This window comes from Amblyomma americanum, chromosome 5, assembly GCF_052857255.1.
Source record: "Amblyomma americanum isolate KBUSLIRL-KWMA chromosome 5, ASM5285725v1, whole genome shotgun sequence".
NCBI classification, from domain to species: domain Eukaryota; kingdom Metazoa; phylum Arthropoda; class Arachnida; order Ixodida; family Ixodidae; genus Amblyomma; species Amblyomma americanum.
The window spans coordinates 188,191,272-188,211,923 of record NC_135501.1 but is presented as its reverse complement, the minus strand read 5'-3'; the positions used below and the strand labels follow the sequence as shown (position 1 = coordinate 188,211,923).

The 20,652-nt window shown below is 50.2% G+C and overlaps 1 protein-coding gene across 3 annotated transcripts in view; it reads left to right on the top strand.

Annotated features, from left to right (window-relative positions):
* The window catches only part of klar (klarsicht), a 387,661-nt gene that overhangs the window by 319,859 nt on the left and 47,150 nt on the right, over nucleotides 1-20,652 (top strand). For all 3 annotated transcript variants that reach the window (XR_013315018.1, XM_077666163.1, XM_077666161.1), the window contains 9 exons: nucleotides 8,731-9,069; nucleotides 9,705-10,426; nucleotides 10,936-11,254; nucleotides 11,804-12,003; nucleotides 12,893-13,145; nucleotides 13,860-13,976; nucleotides 15,748-15,933; nucleotides 16,796-16,966; nucleotides 19,357-19,450. Coding sequence is in view for 2 of the 3 variants with exons in the window: in XM_077666163.1 (XP_077522289.1) it covers nucleotides 8,731-9,069; nucleotides 9,705-10,426; nucleotides 10,936-11,254; nucleotides 11,804-12,003; nucleotides 12,893-13,145; nucleotides 13,860-13,976; nucleotides 15,748-15,933; nucleotides 16,796-16,966; nucleotides 19,357-19,450 (2,401 nt within the window). In the remaining variant the exon portion in view is untranslated. The remainder of the gene's footprint in view (nucleotides 1-8,730; nucleotides 9,070-9,704; nucleotides 10,427-10,935; nucleotides 11,255-11,803; nucleotides 12,004-12,892; nucleotides 13,146-13,859; nucleotides 13,977-15,747; nucleotides 15,934-16,795; nucleotides 16,967-19,356; nucleotides 19,451-20,652) is intronic.

Below are 20,652 nucleotides of genomic sequence, written 5' to 3'. Positions count from 1 at the left end.
TGCGCGCTCACCGCGTTCGCATGCATACCCCGGCATCTTATATATACCGCGTACATCCTTCGTGCTTCGCGGGAGGAAAAGCAAAAGGAAATAAAGTATTCCCGCAGCAGCAGCAGTGGTGTAGTGGCGTGCTGCGGCGGCCCTTTTCTTTTTTCTGGGCCAGCTGACGGAAGTTGAAAGCGCACTTTGAAGAAAATTGCGCTCCCTTGCGGGAACTGCGAGCGACAGCCGCCGTAGGCTTTTTTCTTCCTCTTGGTGCTGCCGCTGCCCACGTTGACGTCTTCGGTCCGAGCGGCCTGCCTGCCTGCCCGCGTATATTTATACGCCTCCGTATACAGTCACCCCATCTTGCGTGCACCCGCGGTCTTGACGCTTCCCCGGGCTTTTCTTTTCTTCTTTGTATTCGTGGCATATATCGTGTTTGCGTGCGCATAAATACCTGTATGCACGTGGGTCTTGATCTTTTGTTGTTGTTGTTGTTGTTGTTTTTCTTGCTGCTTACGCGTAATGCGGTCACGTTGGATATTGCGGTTCCCGTTTCGTGCTCGGATCCGAGCCCTCTTTCTCATCTGTGCCGCTGGCCCGACTCGCATTAAGCGTTTCCAAAATCCGTGCAGTTGTTGTCTAACCTCTGTGTCGAGCTGTATGGGACCGCGGCTAGTCTGGAGAGGGAGTTTCCGCCGACAGGTGGGGGCTTTCGCGCGGGGCTGTGTACGGAACCAAGCCGAGTCGCTGTATCTTGTGCCGTACTGTAGTGCGCAGTTTTCGTGCGGGCAGTTCGCAGATATCGGAACTGCCTTACACATGTAGATACAGACTTATACCATGAACGGCAGCGCGCTGCCAGACTCAGGGAACCGCACAGATCTCGGTACCCGATCTCGGGGGCTAGCCTTTAAAGCATATATAAAGAGCGAGCCTCTCTCGGGAGGCAGCGGAAGCCAATGTGCATTTTGATTCCCCACGGTCGCATTCGGGCTGCATGCAAGTCGGACTAAACGCAACACAATCCTTCTCTTCCGCCCCTAACCCCTTCCCCTACCCGAGAGGACTGGGAGGCGGCCCTGCTCAGCTGCCTGGACCTACCGGCCCAACAAGCCCTAGTTCAGCGAGCTCGCGTGGCGGCCCAGACCAATGGGGTCCCTGAATAAGGGACTCCACCTAGTGCTGTAAGGGGAGCGGCCCACTAGGGAGTGCTCTCCACGCAACTTCTCTGCAATATTCAAATAAATGCATTCACCACCACCACCTCTGCGTATACGTGGCGTACGCTTCAGTGAAGCTTTACAGCCTGGCAGCCGGTGTTTATTATTTGCGATGCAACAAAAACGTGTTTCTTTGTAGCCTGCTTCGTAATAACCAGTGTGCTTCTAAACGCGGGACACGCTGTCCGCGGGCGAACCCCGCGAACTCTCCGCAGACACGCGTATGCGACGAACAGGTCATAACACATGCAGGGGCGTCGTGCCGGCGTAGCCTCGGCACGCGCCGCAGCGGAGGAGGCGATAAAGTTTCTAGCGCGTCGTCGTCTCGACGACGTCCCCTGCGCGGCGCGACGCGACGCGTCGTGACTGTCCGTGACCCCGGATGCGCGCCGGCGAACAAAGCCCGGCGCCCACAGCTCGTTCGGACTCCTCCGCGTGTGTTTATACATACGGGCTGTGCCATGCGCAAGGCCGTGCATGCATACGCATGTATAGCCGGTATATACACCGACACGAACAGCTGTATATGCTCCCGGTTTCGCCGCTATCGCCCACCGCTGCGCGGCGCCCCCCGCGTTCAGGCGCAGCCGAGTCGCGGTTTCGTATGTAGGCCGCGCGTCGTCTGCCTTGACGGCGGGGAAGTTCTCCGAGGCTGCGTCAAGCGGCGGAGACGCTTTGACGGCTTGATTCGAGGCTCTGCCGGCCCGATCTTTTTTATGTACGCCCGCCCTCCCTCCCCGATCGGTTCCATGGGTGCCGAGGAAGCGGGGTGTCCTTACATATTCTCTTTCTCATCTCTGATGACGTCCGGCTCCAGAGCGGGGCTACGCGAGGACGCTGTCGTTGCAGTTGCAGGAGCGATAGGTTCGTGTGTGTTCCGCTCCAGTGGTCAGCGGTGGGCCGTAGGACTACGGACTGCACTCCCCATTCCCCTCCCCCCCCCCCATTCCACCCGTTCCTCTGCAGCGTATGCACATGCACCCCCAAGCACCTACCTCGACCCTCTTTCTTCATGCGCCTGCCCTGCGGGCGTCCTTTAGGGGAGCTGTTCCGCGAAGCCGTGTCGTCTTCCGCCCGTTAGAATTGCGCCTCGCCGACCTATGTGAGCTGGTATCACGTCGAGTGTCTGCGGGGACAGGAAAAAAAAAAAGGGGGGGGGGGGGGGGCAGGATTCTAGCGACCCCGTATGAGTGGTCCACTATCGTGGCGCTGCTGACATCTACAAACTGTGCTACGTTGCACATGTAGGCACTGATGTTGATGTCTATGCTGCCTTGAGGAATTCACGCTAGGTAGGGGCGCGTTGAAGACCATGGTGGCTGTTGGGGTATGTAAGCGTATCCATCTGCAGATGGGCAACACCATGAACAGCGCCCTGATGTCCTGCGGTAGTACTTCTGACCTGTCCTGCATTAAAAGCTGCCGATTTTGCTGGGGAACGCGTACGTTGCATATATACGCCGTGAACTTTGCACATCTAGAGCGTCCGGCTGTTTGGCTAGCGTCCCGTGTGCCCCAGAGTTGTATCCAGTGTCCCGACGCGGTCGGTATTGAACTTCGCGCTGCCACTGTCTTCGAAGGAGCACACAAGTGGGAGTGCAAGGACAATTATAGTTTCCATAATCAGAAAGAACCGTGTCGGGAGCAGTGGGAGGAAGCCCGCAATCCAGCCACAATCCAGCCTTCCAACGAAGGCTGGTACAACATACTGTGAAAGCTGCCAGATCCAATGGGGCCCTGGAATAGGGGCTCCACTCGCTGAAGAAGGCGAAGACATCGCAAAATGAAGACGACCTCTGCACTCTGAAGTGTATAGAAACTAGAGCAGTAAAGTTTATCCTATCCTATCGAAGAAGCGTGTGCAGATAGTCGGTTCAATCAGGGGTTCGTTGTGCCAAGTGGCGTGGCTGTGCCTTGTCTGCAAGCTGTCGCGCTGCGCTCCGGGACGTTGAGAGATGACTGGTCGACTTGGCTGTATACCTTGACTACACTCGTCTCGCGTGGGGTTCAACAGCACCGCATCGAGAACTTGCGAGGATGAATAATCTACGGGGGTTAACGACCGATAGGAAGAAGAGCTCGCGCCTCGTAACAAAAGCGTTCTCGGCCGGGACGTGATCGACGGGCCCCTGTCTTGATGGGCAGCGCATAAAACAGGCGAAGGCTCGCCGCAGCGTTGTTGGCGCCTCCGTGTACGCCGTCTGACCCCTGCTTTGCGTCTTCTTCGCGATGACGTCTGGGCGCGGTCCTGGGGACTTCCCCCTTGCCGGGATCCACCGAATTCTCTAGCCATCCACGCTGCACGCTTCATGCGTGCCCGTTCTGGGAGCCACGTGTGCGAGATGGATGCTTGAAAAGCACTTCGCAGGAGAATAGAAACATCAGCCGGCGCGTACAGCAAGGCTATAGACACCCTATAACAAGGCTTGCACGGAGAGAGACGCTCTTGGACCATGACGTGTCTGGCTCAGTCTTGAGCCACGGCGTCGCTTTCAAAAACAAGGACAGAAGGAAAACGCGATGGTTCGTTGGCCTTGTTGTCGTTCTCCCGTCTCACTTTTATCGTGCCGTGTTGATGCCGGCTGCTATATGTGTGCATGGTCACTGCCCGTCGCGTTGCCGATGTCGCACATCGACTGTCCCGTCGATCGCTTCTTGACTGCACGCAACCTTGGAAGCCGCCGGGTGTATGAAGCCGTCGCTGTACGCATTAATTAAGGCTGCGATTAATAATAATAATAATAATTGGTTTTGGGGGGAAAGGAAATGGCGCAGTATCTGTCTCATATATCGTTGGACACCTGAACCGCGCCGTAAGGAAGGGTAAAGGAGGGAGTGAAAGAAGAAAGGAAGAGAGAGGTGCCGTAGTGGAGGGCTCCGGAATAACTTCGTCCACCTGGGGATCTTTAACGTGCACTGACAAGTTGGTACTCGGCGCGGGAAGACAGGACAACGCCATATGTTGTGTTGCGTGCTCTTTCTTTCGACTGTCCTGTCTTCCCGCGCTGAGTACCAACTTGCTCGAATCGCAGCCTTAACCTAATTACGATATAGTACCGCAGGCTCTCCTGTATGCAGCAATCCAGCGCTTGCGTTGCGTGTTCTTAATTTCGTCTGCGCTGTCTTCCCGCGCTGTTTTAACAGTTGCGTTTATTTGATCTGTGGTGTACACGCAGTACAGTTGAATTCAACGAATCTCAACTCGGACAAGTCCTAAGATTTGTTCGAATTAGTGCAGCGCGAGTGCTCCCTCGAGAACGGGCGTGACAACTGACAGAAGAAGCAAAGCGTCAGTTCGCATAAACCGGGAGTTCGAATTACGCGAATTCGATTCAGCGAGGTTCCATTGTCTGCAAAATGTTACGCCGTGGACCACGAACGTCCGACAGTTTCACCAGCGTGAAAATCCTTATGGCGAGTAAGTAGGCGCCATGGTCGTCCCTTCGATCCCGTCAAATATAGCGCACCTTTATCTCCGCGTGCCTGACTCCCTCTCGTTATCGTACGGAGCTGTGTCTGCGCGCGGCGTCTGCCCCACGCTCAAAAAGGTCCTGCTGCCCACGCGCGCGAAGACGTCGGTCGAAGTCTGCCGGGGCGAAGGTCACCCTCGTTATCGTCGAAAGCGCGCTCTCGCGCCCAGATGCGCCTCGGTTTTTTGGGGCCTCCTCGCTTTCAGGTGCGCCCGATAAAACTCGTCTCTCGACCCCGCGCCATAAATGGCGGGCACAAGCTCTCCCGGTGTACCCTGCCCGTCTCCATGGACGTGTGTACCTCGGCTGTGGCGACTTCTAAGAGCCGGAGATTGCTGAGGACGGGGGTGGCCGCGAATAGCTCTGCCCTTGTGTCTGTCGCCGGCTTGCTTAGTTTCGGTGTCTGCTTTTCTGGTGTCCGTTCGGCGCTGCGAACGCTCATTTTAGAGCTATAGCCCCAAGCGCGTTCTCCCTTGAGTCTACACGACCCTCGCTGCCACAGCTCTGGCTTGTTGGTCACGGGCGATTTCCAGCAGTCACGTCGGGCTGGCCTCGGCGTTGCATGGTCGGCGCGGTTTGCGAGGCGAAACGGGAAATGGACGCTTCAGGGGAGCTTGGCCGCCTTGGCTTGCGACGACCGGCTGAGTGACGTCACGCTCCCTTCCCCCCGTCACTTTTCCTCCATGGTTGGAGGTTATACCCCCCTTCCACGAAGTCAGTCCGCAAGCATCACATCAGCCGAATGTTGGCTAACCATTCGCGATCGTTTGCTTCGCGCAAACACACTCCAGTATCGCGTCTGCAGTGCCCTTGCGTGGTGTGATGTTCTTAATTTGCGTCTTCGTTTTCTTGACTAAGCTAAAGCCGCTGGCCCTCCGGACCAGAGGTGCCAACCATATGAGGACTTCGAGAATCCGCTCCATTAATAATAATTGGTTTTGGGAGGAAAGGAAATGGCGCAGTATCTGTCGCATATATCGTTGGACACCTGAACCGCGCCGTAAGGGAAGGGTAAAGGGGGGAGTGAAAGAAGAAAGGAAGAGGGAGGTGCCGTAGTGGAGGGCTCCGGAATAATTTCGACCACCTGGGGATCTTTAACGCGCACTGACATCGCACAGCACACGGGCGCCTTACCGTTTTTCCTCCATAAAAACGCAGCCGCCGCGGTCGGGTTCGAACCCGGGAACTCCGGATCAGTAGTCGAGCGCCCTAACCACTGAGCCACCGCGGCGGGGCCCCTTCATTCGGACGATAAATGTTTTTCACTCAATTAATCGTCTTGCGCGCTGTCCTGGCCGCATTGAAGGCCGATCGATGTGTGCTAGCCGTGGGTGTGCCTTGAAAAATGTGCACTTCGATTGGGTCTCCCTAGTGCGTTCATTAGGAAAGGCGTCTTCGAATGTGGCACGCCACCCCTCCCACATGGTTTCGCGTCGGGAATCTGGGGCGTCCGGCGCGCGCGATATCTGCGCGCGATCACGAACCTTACTTGCTTGTGGTGTGGCACGTCCGTGGCCTAAATGCCTGTTGCCAGCTGATCGTTGGCAGTTTGTGGTTGGATGTGATGTGTGCCGCTGTCTTGGGCCTCGGCGATGATCCTTTTCTTGCAAGCATCCTCTTGCCTTTCCTTAATCAGGAATTCGACAGGACTGTTAAGGGCTACGTAGTGTGGACCTTTTCGTAAAGAACTCGACGGTCGATGCCATTTTCGACGCTGCATCGTGGGTGCGACATGTTCACAGACCGAGGGAAGAGTTGAAACATGTGGGATGGTCCCACACAGCTGCCACAGTGCAATGTCCACGTGCCTGGAGGTTCGTGAAAAGGTCCACGCATTCAGCGTATCTTCCTTCCGGGCTAACGTTTTAGGAGGGGAATTCTAGCGCGCATCTCAGACAGCGCTGGCAGCGTCGCACACTTTGTTGCCGGGTCTTCTTGGCACGTCGAGACACATGCCCCCAGGCGTGATGACTGACGCACCCTGCATGGACCGCACACGTCTTCGCGAGCAGACGATGTCTGACCAGCGATCTGATCTTCACAGCCGTGGTCAGGAAGACCCCCAGAAGCCTATCGCAGTTTTGTAGGGTCTGAAGTCAGCGCCGAGACTACAATACGCTGCTGGAGGTCTTCTTGACCACGGCTGTGAAGATCAGATCGCTGGTCAGACATCGTCTGCTCGCGAAGACGTGTGCGGTCCATGCAGGGTGCGTCAGTCATCACGCCTGGGGGCATGTGTCTCGACATGCGCGCATCTCGCGCGGCCCGAGTGACTCACTCCGTCCGGTCAGTCCCTGAGAGGGCGTAGCCCCCCCCCCCCCCCCTCCCCTCTCATTTTTCACGAGAAAAACGCATTGTCGTGCGTGCATGCTGTGCCCGCTGCCCCAAAAACAGGTTGCGCGCGGCGTACCACCTCGCGACCTGGAAAGGGCTTCCCGCCGCGCCGCCGCAAAGAAATTAACGAACGCTAACTTCGGCAGAATCGCCTTTTCCCCTCCCACCTCGCGTGTTTTCTGTTTCTTCTTTCGCTCAGCTTGCTTGCTTTGCTGTATTAACGGTTTGCTTTCCGAACCTCTTTTTTTTTTTGTTCACTCAGTCGTTCCAGCGCGAGGAACGCGCCTGTGTGAGCGACCTTTTCCCTGCGCCGTCAAGGTCATTTGCGCTTGGGCGCCCGTGTTTCTTTTTCGTATGTACACCTTCGGCTGTTACGTCGTCGTCCTGGGCCAGCGAAAGGGTTGCCGTTTCGGCCGCAGCGCGGCGCGCGCGCGCCATTCGAAGGTTGTGTGATCGTGGCCGCTGCTCGAGGCGAAAAACCGGTTCCTTCTCCTTTGAATCATTTCGCCGCTACCCCCCCCCCCCCCCCCCCTTTCGTCTTCTGCGTCCTTTTATTATTCTTTTCCGTTGCGAGCACCGGGGTGGAGGAGGAGGAAAGGGCGGACGCAGTTCAAAAACTACTGCCCCGTGCCAACCCCTCCGCACACTTCTCGCTGTCCGTTCCAGAGCCGGCCGCGTTGCCTGTGCGCGGCGAGGTCTGCGAAGAATGAAGTCTTGCCGGTGCCTGTCTGGTCGTGTTTATCCCGACCAAGGACGGCGCGTTATTGTTATGGCCTGCTCTGCACCGTTATACCCGCCAATGTATGCCCCGGCCAGTAGTAGTTTGCATGCCACGATGGAATTGGCTTTCGTATGCCTTCCCTCCGCTGTCCAAGCACCCATCAAAAAAATGCGTTGATGCCTTGACGTAAGGGGGTCACCTGCATGTGGACGGTGAGCGACGCGGCTTTTTGCTTAACTTTTTTTTTTTCATCTGCGTGTTCTTGCATATTCTTTGACTTTTCAGATTGTTTGTGGGCTTGTAAAATAAATAGCTTTGTCGGTGCTGGTTGGTTCGAACTTTTGCCTCATAGGGGGCTACTGTATCACGCGTTGACTGAAGTGTGAAGTTGCCACCTATGAGAGCAAATAACAAATCTCTCTGCATGTCGCATCAAGTGCAACAAAGCATCACTGCCTACCAACTTTAATTGGTAGGTGGTGATTGGATGTTTGAGTTTTGACTCAAAAAATTGTGATCTAGAGTGCAAATAGAGGGGAACATTTCTTCTGAACTAATTTGTATTTGCGTGCACTTGTGAGCAAGAGGTTGACAGCATGGACAGTGAGGAGAATACAAGAGGCACTAGAGCACATAACTTGCAATTTCTTGACCAACATTGTGTGACAGAACATATTTATCTTCGGCAAAATAGTAGTTCTTGTGTGTTCCTTTCCGTTATGGTGTCCATGTTTTTCCACAGAACCGAACACCTGTGTGAAGCAATAGACTGGCTTAGAAGTGGAAAAGTCTCATTGCAGCCACATTTCATATCGTAATAGCTGGCACATAAAAGTCACGTGGCTTTTAGTTTGGTGTTTTTTTCAGCCTGTTATTCTACAAGCTTAAGTATTTTCATGCAATACAAGAAATGATGGGCCCTACAAATTTCAACTTTTCAGATGCCGGCCCTTTTGGTCTATCTGTGGCTAACTTCCTTTCCTGCTCTTCTTTTATTCAGGCTTTGCAGCAGGAGATCGAGTCGCGAAGTGTGCTGGTGAAGTCCTTGCTGAGGCAGTGCGAGGCACTCTGCACGGGTACAAGCGCCACTGGCAAGAGCTCGACTCTAAACCCACAGCTCTCAGCATCCCATGCCAAACAGCCAGTGCCGACAACACCACCACAGCAGGCATCCAGAGAGAATACTGCAGACTGCTCCACACCGCTCCAGCCGTTTTTCGCCAACGATGCCCATCGTATACGGCGCATTGCTACGAACCTCGAGAAGCGTTGGCATGCCCTGTGGCTTCGCTCTCTAGAGTGGCAGTGCCTGCTGGAGCAGCTCCTGCAGGGTTCTCGGGTGGGTGTTTAAATCCATTCCTCGTCTCTTCCCACTTCTCTCAGTAGGTTTGTTCAATTTTTGTGCAATCTACTTTCTTGTTGCATACCTGTGGCAGTTCCGAAGGTCAAGCATGCTTTAATATCACTGCAGAGTATTCATTATAGCGCAGCGAAAAGGAGTCGGTATTTTTGCTGAAACAGACTAAATAAAGAGAAAGCTGACTCGCATCATTGGAGTGCAGATATCATGCATGCATTTTACTGGTGTTTGATGAACGGAGGGTTACCATTCATTTTCTTAATGAATTGACAGTTTAAAAATTGTGTTGCTACTGTTAGCTTGGTCTTGCTCCTTGTTCTTGTAAGGAATTAAAAAGGAATAAAAATAGATACATTCAGAACATAATGCCGATATGAGGCTTCTGAAAAGCAAAAATTAGCAAGTAAAAGAAATGCATGTGTGTGGTCCATGTCCAGACTTTAGTCTGGACATGGACATGTAAAACTAAAGTGAACGCCATGTTAAATGCTTACTTTTTTATTACTGCCATGTTAAAAGGTAGTACTACCATGTTGCACTATAGCGCAAGTCTGATGTTGCCATTGAGGATGCAGTTATCAATGAATCAAATGCATTGTCGTCTTGCTGCTCAGGGACTCTGGGAAACTGGCAGTGACTGCTGTTACGGCGATGAACCGAAGACCAAGCAGCCGCGCCTGAGCTGTGAATGGGACGGAAGCAGCACGACAAGCGACAGGACCATGGAGATTGGAAGCAACACCAACAAGGACCCCCGTAGTGCCGAGGAGCAGCACCAGTCCTCCATCATTGTGCCTCCCACCGTGCCGGAGCCACAGCCTCCCACACGACTTGAGAAGGGAGTCATGGTAGGGCAGACCGGCATCGCAGACCTCAAAATGGCCTGCAAGGGCGGCCGGCGCTTTGAGCTCCTCCACGACATCGGCTACTCGAGTGAGAGCTCCACGCAACTGTCTAGCGAGGACTGCATCCGCATATACAGCTACAGTCCAGAGGCACGGGCATCGCCGTCTTCACTGTTCCGGGAGTATCGAGACAGTGGCATGGCCAGGGATGGCATTGATGACTGTGGCTCTGGTTTTATCGGCAATGGTGTTGCCGCCCTGTACCAGGCAGCGGGAGAAGAGTATGAGGAAGGAGAGTACGAGGCATCGCCACTCATCCAGTCGAACGTCTCAAATGTGGACTTTTACAAGATGACACTCCTTGAAGACACTCCATTCTCGGACCAGAATGGGGACGATGCCACTGGGGCTGCTGGACAGCTTGGCGATGAGCTGATGGATTTTGCTGAGCTTGAAAGACTTGGTGGTGATGCAAGTGCCTGCAACACAGGGTTTGTATTCATCTACTTGTTCAAAGAATACTTACGGAAATTTTAAACTACTTGCAGCATGTTGTATCCAAAAAGGTTAATTTAAAATGAAAAATTTGCATAGTTTATTTTATGCAATATGTCATATGTACTGTTCAAAGCATCATTGCCATTGCCTTTCAATCCCATTTACTGTAGCGTCTCTATAGACTTTGCATTTCACAGCTGTGTGTAATTTTCCGCATAACAGCTACATTTCCATGAAACCGCAGTAAAACACAGCACCTTTGCAAGGTATTGTGAAGAGACAACACACAAGACTTAGCACAGGCAAATTGATCTTGCCAGTTTTATCGATACAGGGAGCTTTATTTTCTTGGGACAGTGTGAAGCCTGCAGTACTAAATTGATGTCTTTTTGCTTATTAGTCAGCATTACTGCACTGCTAGCCAGATCAGGCACGGCATAAACATACAACACTTTGCCACTGTGTCAAGGTCTCTCACCCGGTCTCATAATTTTGGATGCAGCACTGATGGCAAGTCAGACCGAGTTCGACACTGGCTCCAGACCTGTGAGGCCGCTCCGCTGACTGCAGCCAGCGCTGCCGAAGACGAGGAAGAGGAAGCGTCTGTGACAGGGGGTGGTGAAGGTCGAGTCGACAGCTCGTGCGATGCCAGCGGCGAGTACACAACGAACGACGAATCCGAGGAGCCTGGAGACGAGTCCGACGGAGCTGCCTCGTCACACCACTCATCTCGCGGCAGCAGCAGCCAGGGTCTGGACACATCCCGCAGCATGTCGCTGCTCAGCAAGTCCGGCACTGGCTCCGTGGAAACAGTCGTGCAGGTAATCGTAGCAAGCCTTTGTTCATTCCGCAGTGTGTTGAAACGGATGGCGTAATATTCAGAAGACGAAATCTTTTAGTTGTCAGTTTGGAGGCTGAATTGCTTGCCTCTTGGATTGTGGTTAAAAAGGAGTTTCAGTAGAAAAGAACCTTATGGTCCTTATGTTATGCTAAGCTCCAATTCTCTTGTTCACTGAGCTTGCAGTTTTCGTCAAGTGCCCCCCGCCCCAGTCCTTGAAACAGAAATGTGCATTAGTGTGCACACATATTTGCTTTCCGCTCAATGCGAAGGCTCTATACTAAGTGTTCGTTCTCTGGAATGGCCCATTGCACTCACTTATTCGAGCATTTATTAGCATGCGATTCATAGCTTGGTCAATCCTTCAATCCTTTGATATATTTACACATTTGACTTCATGGAATGCGGAAAATCTGAAAGATTGTGCACCTACAAAGCAGGTAGTTCAGAGGCACTGGCAAACATTGCAGTGTAGAAGACGTTTAAAAGTACACTGGTTTAAAGAGAGACTATTCTGATGATGTTTTTCCAGGTTGGCTCTGCTCTCTCGGAAGGCGATGCAACGGCGCCTCGGGTGGTCCTTCGCCAAGGATTGCGCAAGAAACGTTCGCGTGAGAGGCCCTGGAGCGTTATTGAACTGGGACCCCGTGGAGCCCTGCAGTTGTGCCCCCACTCAACATCTGAAACAGCCCTGAACTTGCTGACAGCTACGCCATTGGTTAAGGCACAAAGGTGAGAGGCTTTTCGGTTTTTTGTCTCTTTGTTCTCGTTCCTTTCTTTACTGCAAGCAAACGCACATTTATACATTGGCCTTGGCCTTGCGTCTTTTCTTCTTGGAATTGCATAGAAATGTTATTTTTGGCAAGGAAGCATAGTGCTGGATTCTCAAACGCTCAATTTGGAGTGTTTGTGTTACAGTGTTTTTTGTGTCTGAGTGTTCCAAACACACTGGCCTAGCATGCTATCGAAGCCTGATTGTTCCAAACACACCGGCCTAGCGTGCTATCGAAGCCTATTTTTACTAATCTTCAGAACTCTGCAGGTGCAGGATGCCTGTAGCTATCTTGTGACATCACCCTGCTCGTGTTTGCACTAAGTTAGGCAGTTTTGAACTCTGAAGCCTATTTGGAAAGAAGTCCTGTTATGAATTATTTAAAATAGTGAGCATTGGCAGATGCTGTTCTTGATTTGGGGCGAATGGTTTCATATGCACTATTATTTCGAGATAGGAATGGCAGTTAGTTTTTTTTTTTTGGCAGCACTTTTTAATCGCTGCATGTTCCTATGGTGAACTTCTGTTTCTATAGTTTGGAACATTACTAGTTTGTCTACTGGCTTTTGCTTGCTATGTGAACTGGGTTAGTTCTTAATCTGATACATTTGTTGTAGGCTGACGAGTAAGGAAGTTCTCCGTGGTGTTGGTCAGAAGAAGTAAGTCCTGTATGCTGGTCCTGTTGAGTTCATAATCAATAGCAGGTCACCTTCAATTTGTTGTGGCTGAACTCTTCACTATCCGACTCTGTTTAGCATCTCGCATCAAGAGTATATATGTGTTGCATGGGCAAGTGGCCCTTGGCGAACGCTTATGTGACCTTTTTTCCTATGCTATGCTCATGTGCAGTCGGCCACGCACAAGCTCAGTTGGCGTTCAGAAGGACCCGTCGTCACCTGACCGCCGGCTGCAGAGGTCTCGGGGCCTGCGCGGGCTGCGTTCTGGGTCGAGCTCGGAGGCATTGTCAGGCTCTTCATCGGCTCACAAGCGGCAGAAAAGTGGCGACGACAGTGGACGCCGCATGAGGCGTGCCTCTTCCACATCCTTGTCCGCTGGCTCTCTGCAGAATGCATCTTCATCTTCGGGCACAGAGAACTACCAGGTAAGGGCTTGATGCTTTCTTATGGGCTTTTAGTACCCTGCCTTTTTTTGTCTCGCTGCCGCTTTGCCAAAATTTTGCGTGGGTGACTGAAGAACGACTCTGCTTTGTTCTGGGCATTGGTGTACAGGCATTAGTAAGAAAACCATACACATAGCTTTGCCTTCATTGCTAGGCTAAGACCAACGAGTGGTTAGTTGAATAAGCACATTGTGTCAGGCCGGCTGGTGTGCTCACTCACAAGTCCACTCACTGAGCTTCGAGTGCAGGTCTTGATTCCGCATGCATACTCATGGGAGTATGAGTGAACCTGAGACTGTGTGAATTTGCTAAGCACGCCAAAGCTTTCTGTAATTACATTTATTCCTGTGAAAGTGTGAAACCAGCTTCCCTCTCTTGATGTGAGCAAGAGTGAACAAGGGTCAGCATAATAAAGGCTATGCGATAGTTGTGAGCTAGTATTCTCCACTTGCAGGTGGCTTAAATGTTTCTTGCATTTGTTTGATTGGGATCATGTGATTGTGGATTTACTCCTGTTTGATCAGTTGAAAAGTCCGACTTTTCGAACGCTTATATTTTGATTGTTATATTCCCAATGTTTTGCTGCTTTTCCTCAGTGTTGGTTATGTCTTGCTGCTTTTGTGAAAGAGAAAGCATAGCAGCAACCAGAGGGGCACTATTTTTGGCAAGAAGTGAAGGACCCGCACGTTTATGCAGGACTGCCTCGGAGTTCCCTACATGGGTTCAAAGGGCCACCTGTTCTCACGTGCACCGACATTGGCCCATGTGGAGGAACAAAGCTCGGTCTCTGACCAAGTGTGGGACGATTATCAGGTGGGTCAAAGTGCTAGTTGCGCTTTGCTTGGGCCGGCAGGGGCAGTGATCACTGTACACTGAGGTCACTGTTTCTTTATCCGTTTATCCTGTCTTCGTGAAGATCAGGTGAATACAATATTGCATTTTTAATTTCACATCTCTGCAAGAACGCTCCTGTAGCAAGATTCCAGTGGTCATTAAAGAACCCTGAAAATTCATCCGGAGCACTCCACTATGGCATGCCTCATGGCCTACAGTGTTACTTTGCGACTTGAAAATTCGTCCACCTTTGCACCTCTCTGCAAAGAATGTTTTGCAGTTTTCATAATGGAAAGAAGCAGCACAAAGACAGGGTGGATAGGTGACAACACAGTGTAGACTGCTTTTTATTGCACTGACTTTGAATTGCAAGATATTTTTTTCCTCACACATAATATTGGGCTAGTTGGTTAACGCACCAATTGTCCCTCCGAAAATTTTCAATAAAAGTACAAAAAAGTCGATCTGTATGTAGAAGTCCAGTTTAAGCGGTCGTTCGATCAATCGAACTGTGCGTCGTGCCCCTCTGAGTGGCACTTCTCCTACCGGTGCTCTTTGATCACTTTTAACATGTGGAGACAGGTCGGCTGCAAGTCTTTGGGCACCTGTTGGCAGTGCTAGCACTGTGAGGTTAGCGTGGGGTTCCTTTGAGGGTAGCCTCCGGTCAGGGATGCCGGAACAGAGGGGAGGGGGGTGGGTGGGGATAAAAAAATAAATGTGCTTTCACGTTGCAGTTGTTTGAAGTGGGTCGTCGCCCATCTTGTTTGCAGCATGTGTGGTATGTGGGAAAGCCCACTTTCAAAATTGCACCCGAGGCCAAGCCTAGCGTCCTCGGAATGCGATCGGTCCACGCGACAAACGGTGGAGAAGAAATAGAACAGGGCCTTTGTATTGCTTCCCTGCAACTTTAAACTTTATATTCAGATAATTTGCCCAGATATTGCGGTTTTGCCACAAGTCTGCGCAGTATACAATTGCTGCCGAGTATTCGGAAATGTTCGAATATTCGGAAATTCACGAATATTAATTTCTCGAATACGAATATGAGCAGAATATGAAACATATTCGATTCGTATTCGAAATTTGGAATATTCGTACACCCCTAGTATAAAGTCTTCGTTTAATTTCTCAGTGCAGAACCTGCGTAGTGTGGTTGGTTACTGTGTTGTGATGAATTGTGTCGAGAACAAAGAACAGTGCCCGTGTTAATTAACGCTATCACATCATGCCTTTAAAGAGAGAGAGAGTTTCCCCCAATTTTTTGTTTATTTCCTGCATTCTGGATGCTTTATGCTTTACTTGTGGTTGCATAAACATCTTGTCTCAGGAGTTTCATGTTCCTGTGAGTGATCTATGTTACATTCACCAGATTCTAAATTAATTTAAAACGCTCTTAAAAGCCTGCATAGATTTGACTCTATTTTACCTGATATTTTGTTGATTATGTGTGGTCAGCGTTTGCTTCCTTGAGGTGTGCATTAATGCTATGCGGCCTGTGTTGGGTGTTTTGTGTCAGTTTTAGCAGCAAGCGTATAGGTAACTGGTTGTCAGAGCTTTTACGTCGTTCCATCTTAATATTATGGGGTTCATTGTTTTGTGATGTTCTTTGTGCATTCAGTGCAGCATATCTGACTACAGTGCTGAAATCTGCATTGCTTATTGTAGCAGTGCAAATTGGACTAGGTGATGAAAAACAGTAGCGGCCGAGCTAAGAGGTGTCGCATGTCCCCTTCCGCATGCGGTATTCAAGGACCCACCGTACTTCAGCGAGCCCTATTCTGAGCAAACGGCAGATGAAGACCAGGTGAAACAACTGCTTGACTTTGGGGACGACTACCAGGCCTGCTTTGGGAGCCCTTCAGACACCTCCTCCCTCAGTGGACAGCCCAGGGACCTACCGAAGCGATCACCGCACAAGGGGCGCCCTTCTGCCAAGGTGAATGTCTGAATGAAATCTAAAGTCTGACGAAATCTCGTCTGGTCGGGTAGAAGATTCATTTTTTTTTTTCTTCAGTCATGAATGTCTGAAGACGTCGTCGTTATTTATCTGAATCATTCCCCATACCATGCGGCTTTGGTTGTGCCAATTTTTCTTTGGTGCATTACTGTGTGTGCGGGAGAAAAGGGGGCTCGTTTACCAGAGCACTGTTGGAAAATCTAGAAATGAGCAGAGCACGACAATGTGGGAAATGCATCTCAGGGTTCAGCACCCTGGCTTCGGTTATCTTGAAACCCTGTCTGGCTTAAAAATTTTCTTAATTTCCATGACTTAACCAAGGTTTACTGCAATTCGGAAACTAGCACAGTAAGTTGTTTCTTGCTGTCTGACAGACTTTGATTTAACAAAGTCTACTATCGTTAAGGCTCCTAACTTCCTGTGGTGGAAAATTTTAAATTCTTTAAAATTTTTATTTAAAATTCTTTAGAATTTTTAACTGCTGGCTATGGTTGGCCAGTAAAGATTGAGATAGTATTATATTCGTAATAACATTTCTTCTAAAACTCTCCTGAGATCTCAAACTCCCCCCTCACATCGTATTCTTGCAAATTAGGTAAATTAGTCAATTTCCAATCATTCTGATGTTCCTACTGATGCTCGTAACATAGTATAAAAATATGAGAATACAGCTGCTAATAGACTGTGCCACGTGGCCACAAGTTGTTGTTGTTTTACTTTGTTTTTAATTTAATTACTACGTCAAACAGCACCATGGGCTGTGTTACTTCTGTACACAGCCACACCAGGAACCGCAGAATAAAATCTCACCAGGTGCCTTTTGTGGTTGTGTCCTCTGCAGCCTGGAGGTGCCACAGAGTTCGACTCCGACTCAGACATTGAGGACCTGCACCACCTGCTTGGTCAGAGTACTCACGCCTACACCGTCATCCGCAACAGTCTTCATAAGATTGCTACCGCTGGCAAGGGCGCCCCACAGGGACCACGGGAGAAGATGTCGCCACCCAAGTTTGTGAGTGCTGCTTCTTCCTTGCTCCTGTCCTTCAACAACCATGTGTCATTTTCTCTCCTCTCCTTGCTGCAGATATGTTTTTGTACAGGTAACCGGTATACAGCAGACTCACTATAATCTGAACCTTCGGTTAATTCAAACAAATTTGAAAATTTTGGTTGACTGTCTGTAGCTTCAGTGCATTTTAAAGCCGCTTGATTCGTGCCACAGATTCTCTTAAATTGGCTTAATTCAAACTTTTTGGCTTATTCCAACACTCCCAGTGCATGGAAAAGCAGCGGCCGAGGTCGAATACTTCAGCTTTGCAGCGCTGCTCTGTGAGCTGCAAATTCAGCTCCTCCTCCAGCTTGTTCACTCAGATGCGTCATGTTTTAAAACCATTTTTTGGCAAGTGTATGTTTTGCTCGACCATTACTCAGATGCGTTCTGAAGGGGGGGCCATGTCGATGGGAGTAACCCTGCCGCTGCATAGTTTTGTTTTCTGAGCTTCGCTACCAGGCCGACACAATATTGGCCGCGCATCGGGAAGCCAGGAAGGTGATACTGTCAGTCATGCATCAGGAAAGTGGCTGCCATTAGGAGAGCCCCGTCATCTGCCACCTGCCACAGTTTTCAGGTGGCAAAGTTGAGAAAGGGATATGGTATGAATGATTGTGCATGGCAGCTCACACTGAAACAAATAACAGATGCATTTGTTAGGCATAATATGGGATTAAACACGACGTGCTTTTTACAACACACGAATGTAACGCTTCAGCTAACTTTTTTTGTTCAGTAACTGGGATGCCACAAGAAGTGGAGGGCGCTTGGTACAGTCATGGACAAAATTTTACGGAATGCCAATCTTCGGAAAAAAATTTACCCATACGCCACCTCGCTAGCCAGTCAGTTGGTATTGGTTCAGACGGGTGGAGAACTCCTGGCTTTGCATGCTTGCTTGATCTCATTGACTTCGTTTGCCTGATCGCATAGTAGTAAATTCTTTTCTGTGAACCTGCATCCCACAAATTTTTTCCATGGCATGCTTTTAGATAACCACCCTTTTACATCGTGTAGTGCCCATGACTTTATGTGAAAGTGTGAAGAGACAGTGAACATGAATTGAATTTGGTCTGTATCAATAGATTACCTTGTTATAACAGGAAGTGGAGCTCTTATAACCTAAAAAAAGGTCAAGAAATTCCCTAAGCACACTGCGGTGTGTCAGGGCAGTTCTGTTGCAAGCGAATCCCCTCAGCAAGGCTGTACACTGCCGCTCTCCTACACACAGTGATCATAGAGTCCCTATCAGTCCTTACGTAACGAGTTCCAATCAGATGTCAAAGAAAATGTCGCCCAGTTTTAAATTAAATTTCACGAGTAAAAATGTTTGTTCTGTACCCGAATAGGCATCATCAGAGTTGGAAAGAGCCAGGAAGTCGATTTTTACCGAGATCAGAAATCAGATGGAGTTGTCCTCAATGTCTCTTTAATGCGCAGCTTAGCACCTCAGCCGAGTCCAGCACAAAATTAGCTGTCTCAGTAGTGAATTCCTGCTGGTACAGGATTTGGCAAATGATACGTCACGGTTATGGTTGATCTGGTTTGTATGCGAGAGGTTTAGTGGTCTCTTGTTCATTAGAGGGGACTCGTAAAAAATCTTATCTTAATATGGTTCTCCTACATGCTCATCATGGCTATGAACTGTTCATTTAATGGCAACAGCCTACACCATGTCATTGTCAAGATAACCCATTCTTTACTTCCTGGTGCAGCCCATTATGACATTATGATGTGTCATAGCCCATTATGATGTGTCATAAATGCTAATTTGTCCAAATTGCCTCTGTGTTGTGAAACATGATTGGCCACGGCTGTTGTGTAGAGCACTCCTACTGCTGTGTGAAGAAAAGTTTGCTAGGGAACCTCAGTTACTTTTACTTGTTACTCTTTGCCCGTCAAATACATGTCACACTTCTCATCATGATTTCTTGTCTTACAACTAAGTCTGCTGACAAGCCTCACAGCTAAACCTTGGCTTGTGGATTATTCAACCCTTAGATTCATTTAAGCTGCTAATTGCTACAACTAGATCATTGCTTTTAAGTTACTCAACACTTAGATCCTGTAACTGTGACAGGTGTAGAAATTGAGCTGGCAAACTCCCCCTCAGGAAGCTGCAAAATTATCTGACTTCCTCAGGTAACTCTGCACCTTGCAGTTCATCACGCAGTTCAACTTGTTGCAAAAAAGAAAAGATAAAAGAAGGGAGTGGTCGGACACAAGAATAAGTTTGGCAAGGCCGTTAGTCATAGTGAGTTCTCCAGCTTGCGGGTGATATGTGTGCATGAAGCATGACACACATGAGCTCGGTACTTAGCAAGCCCTATGTGGTCTCTGTACATTCCCAGGCGGAGCTGGTGGACACCTGCCAGACCAACCTACACTGGCTGAAGATGATCCGCATCCACCTCCACACAGGCGAGGACTCGCCGCAGCTGCAGAGTGAGTGTGGCATCTGGGCCCATGTCTCTCTCTTATCAAAGCTTTTTGGTGTGTAGATTTTCTATACAGGCCTACCGTATTTACACGATTGTAATTCGACCAATTTTTCAAACGTTGAAAATCCGAAGTCGGGGGTTCGACTTACAATCGAAACGAAAACATGGCACTATAAGTAAAGGTGAGACAAACGAGATATCGGGCATGCTACAGCGTGGTTGCATTTTTGCTGCGCGACTCTGTCGCATCGCTCTTGGTGCTGGCCTTGAGCAGCTGCTATGTCACCGTGCAGAACTGGCATCCCCCCCCCCCTCGCGGGTGGCGGCCGATGGTGGCTATCGATAAGCAGCAAACTGGCACCCCACACTCCCTACACGTGGCTGCAGACTGCGGCTGCTGCTAAGTGGCGGCGGCCCGATAACGCAGTCGCGTTCTGCGGGAAGCTCAAGCGTCCAACACGTTTTCCTTTTACTTTCAAATGCGCGATCAGCGCTCAAGGCATTGGTAGTTGGGGACGCTGTTCCGATCGAGGCGGCGCCTCTCTCGGAACAGCAGCGGTGCCGAGGAGTGTTGATAGCCGACGGAAGAGCCGACGCCATTCATGCGTAGTCTCTCATTGGCTCTGACGCATTTGACTACTGCCGGCCGCGTTTCACAAGTTTTAATGTAGTGCTTCGTCAGTCGTCATTTGTGCTCCGTGTTGATGTGCTCCGTGGCCTACCATATTTACACGATTGTAAGTCGACCTATTTTCCAAATTTTGGAAATCCGAAGTTGGGGGGTCGACTTACAATCGAAACGAAAACTTGGCACTATAAGTAAAAGCGAGACAAACGAGATATCGGGCTTGCTACAGCGTGGTTGCATTTTTGCTGCGCGACCGGCCTCGTTCACGTAAGCCTCGTTCTGCCTCATTCATAAACGAACGGCGCTCGTTCACGGCCACATTCAAGATGGCTATCATTCTTTACGCCAAAGAAACGAACAACTGCGTGCCGGGCCACAAGTTCGACGTTCGCAACGGGTGATACAGGTGTGGCAGCTGCAGCGAGGAAAATTTTCAGCTGTTCCATGCGATGTGATGTGTCTGTTTGCGAAGTGCGGGATTTCGCTGGATGACGACGTTAGAATGACGTGCTGTGGGACCACAGCAGCGATCACGACGGCAGCGCTAGTGGGGACGATGGCGCAAGTGTGGACAAGTA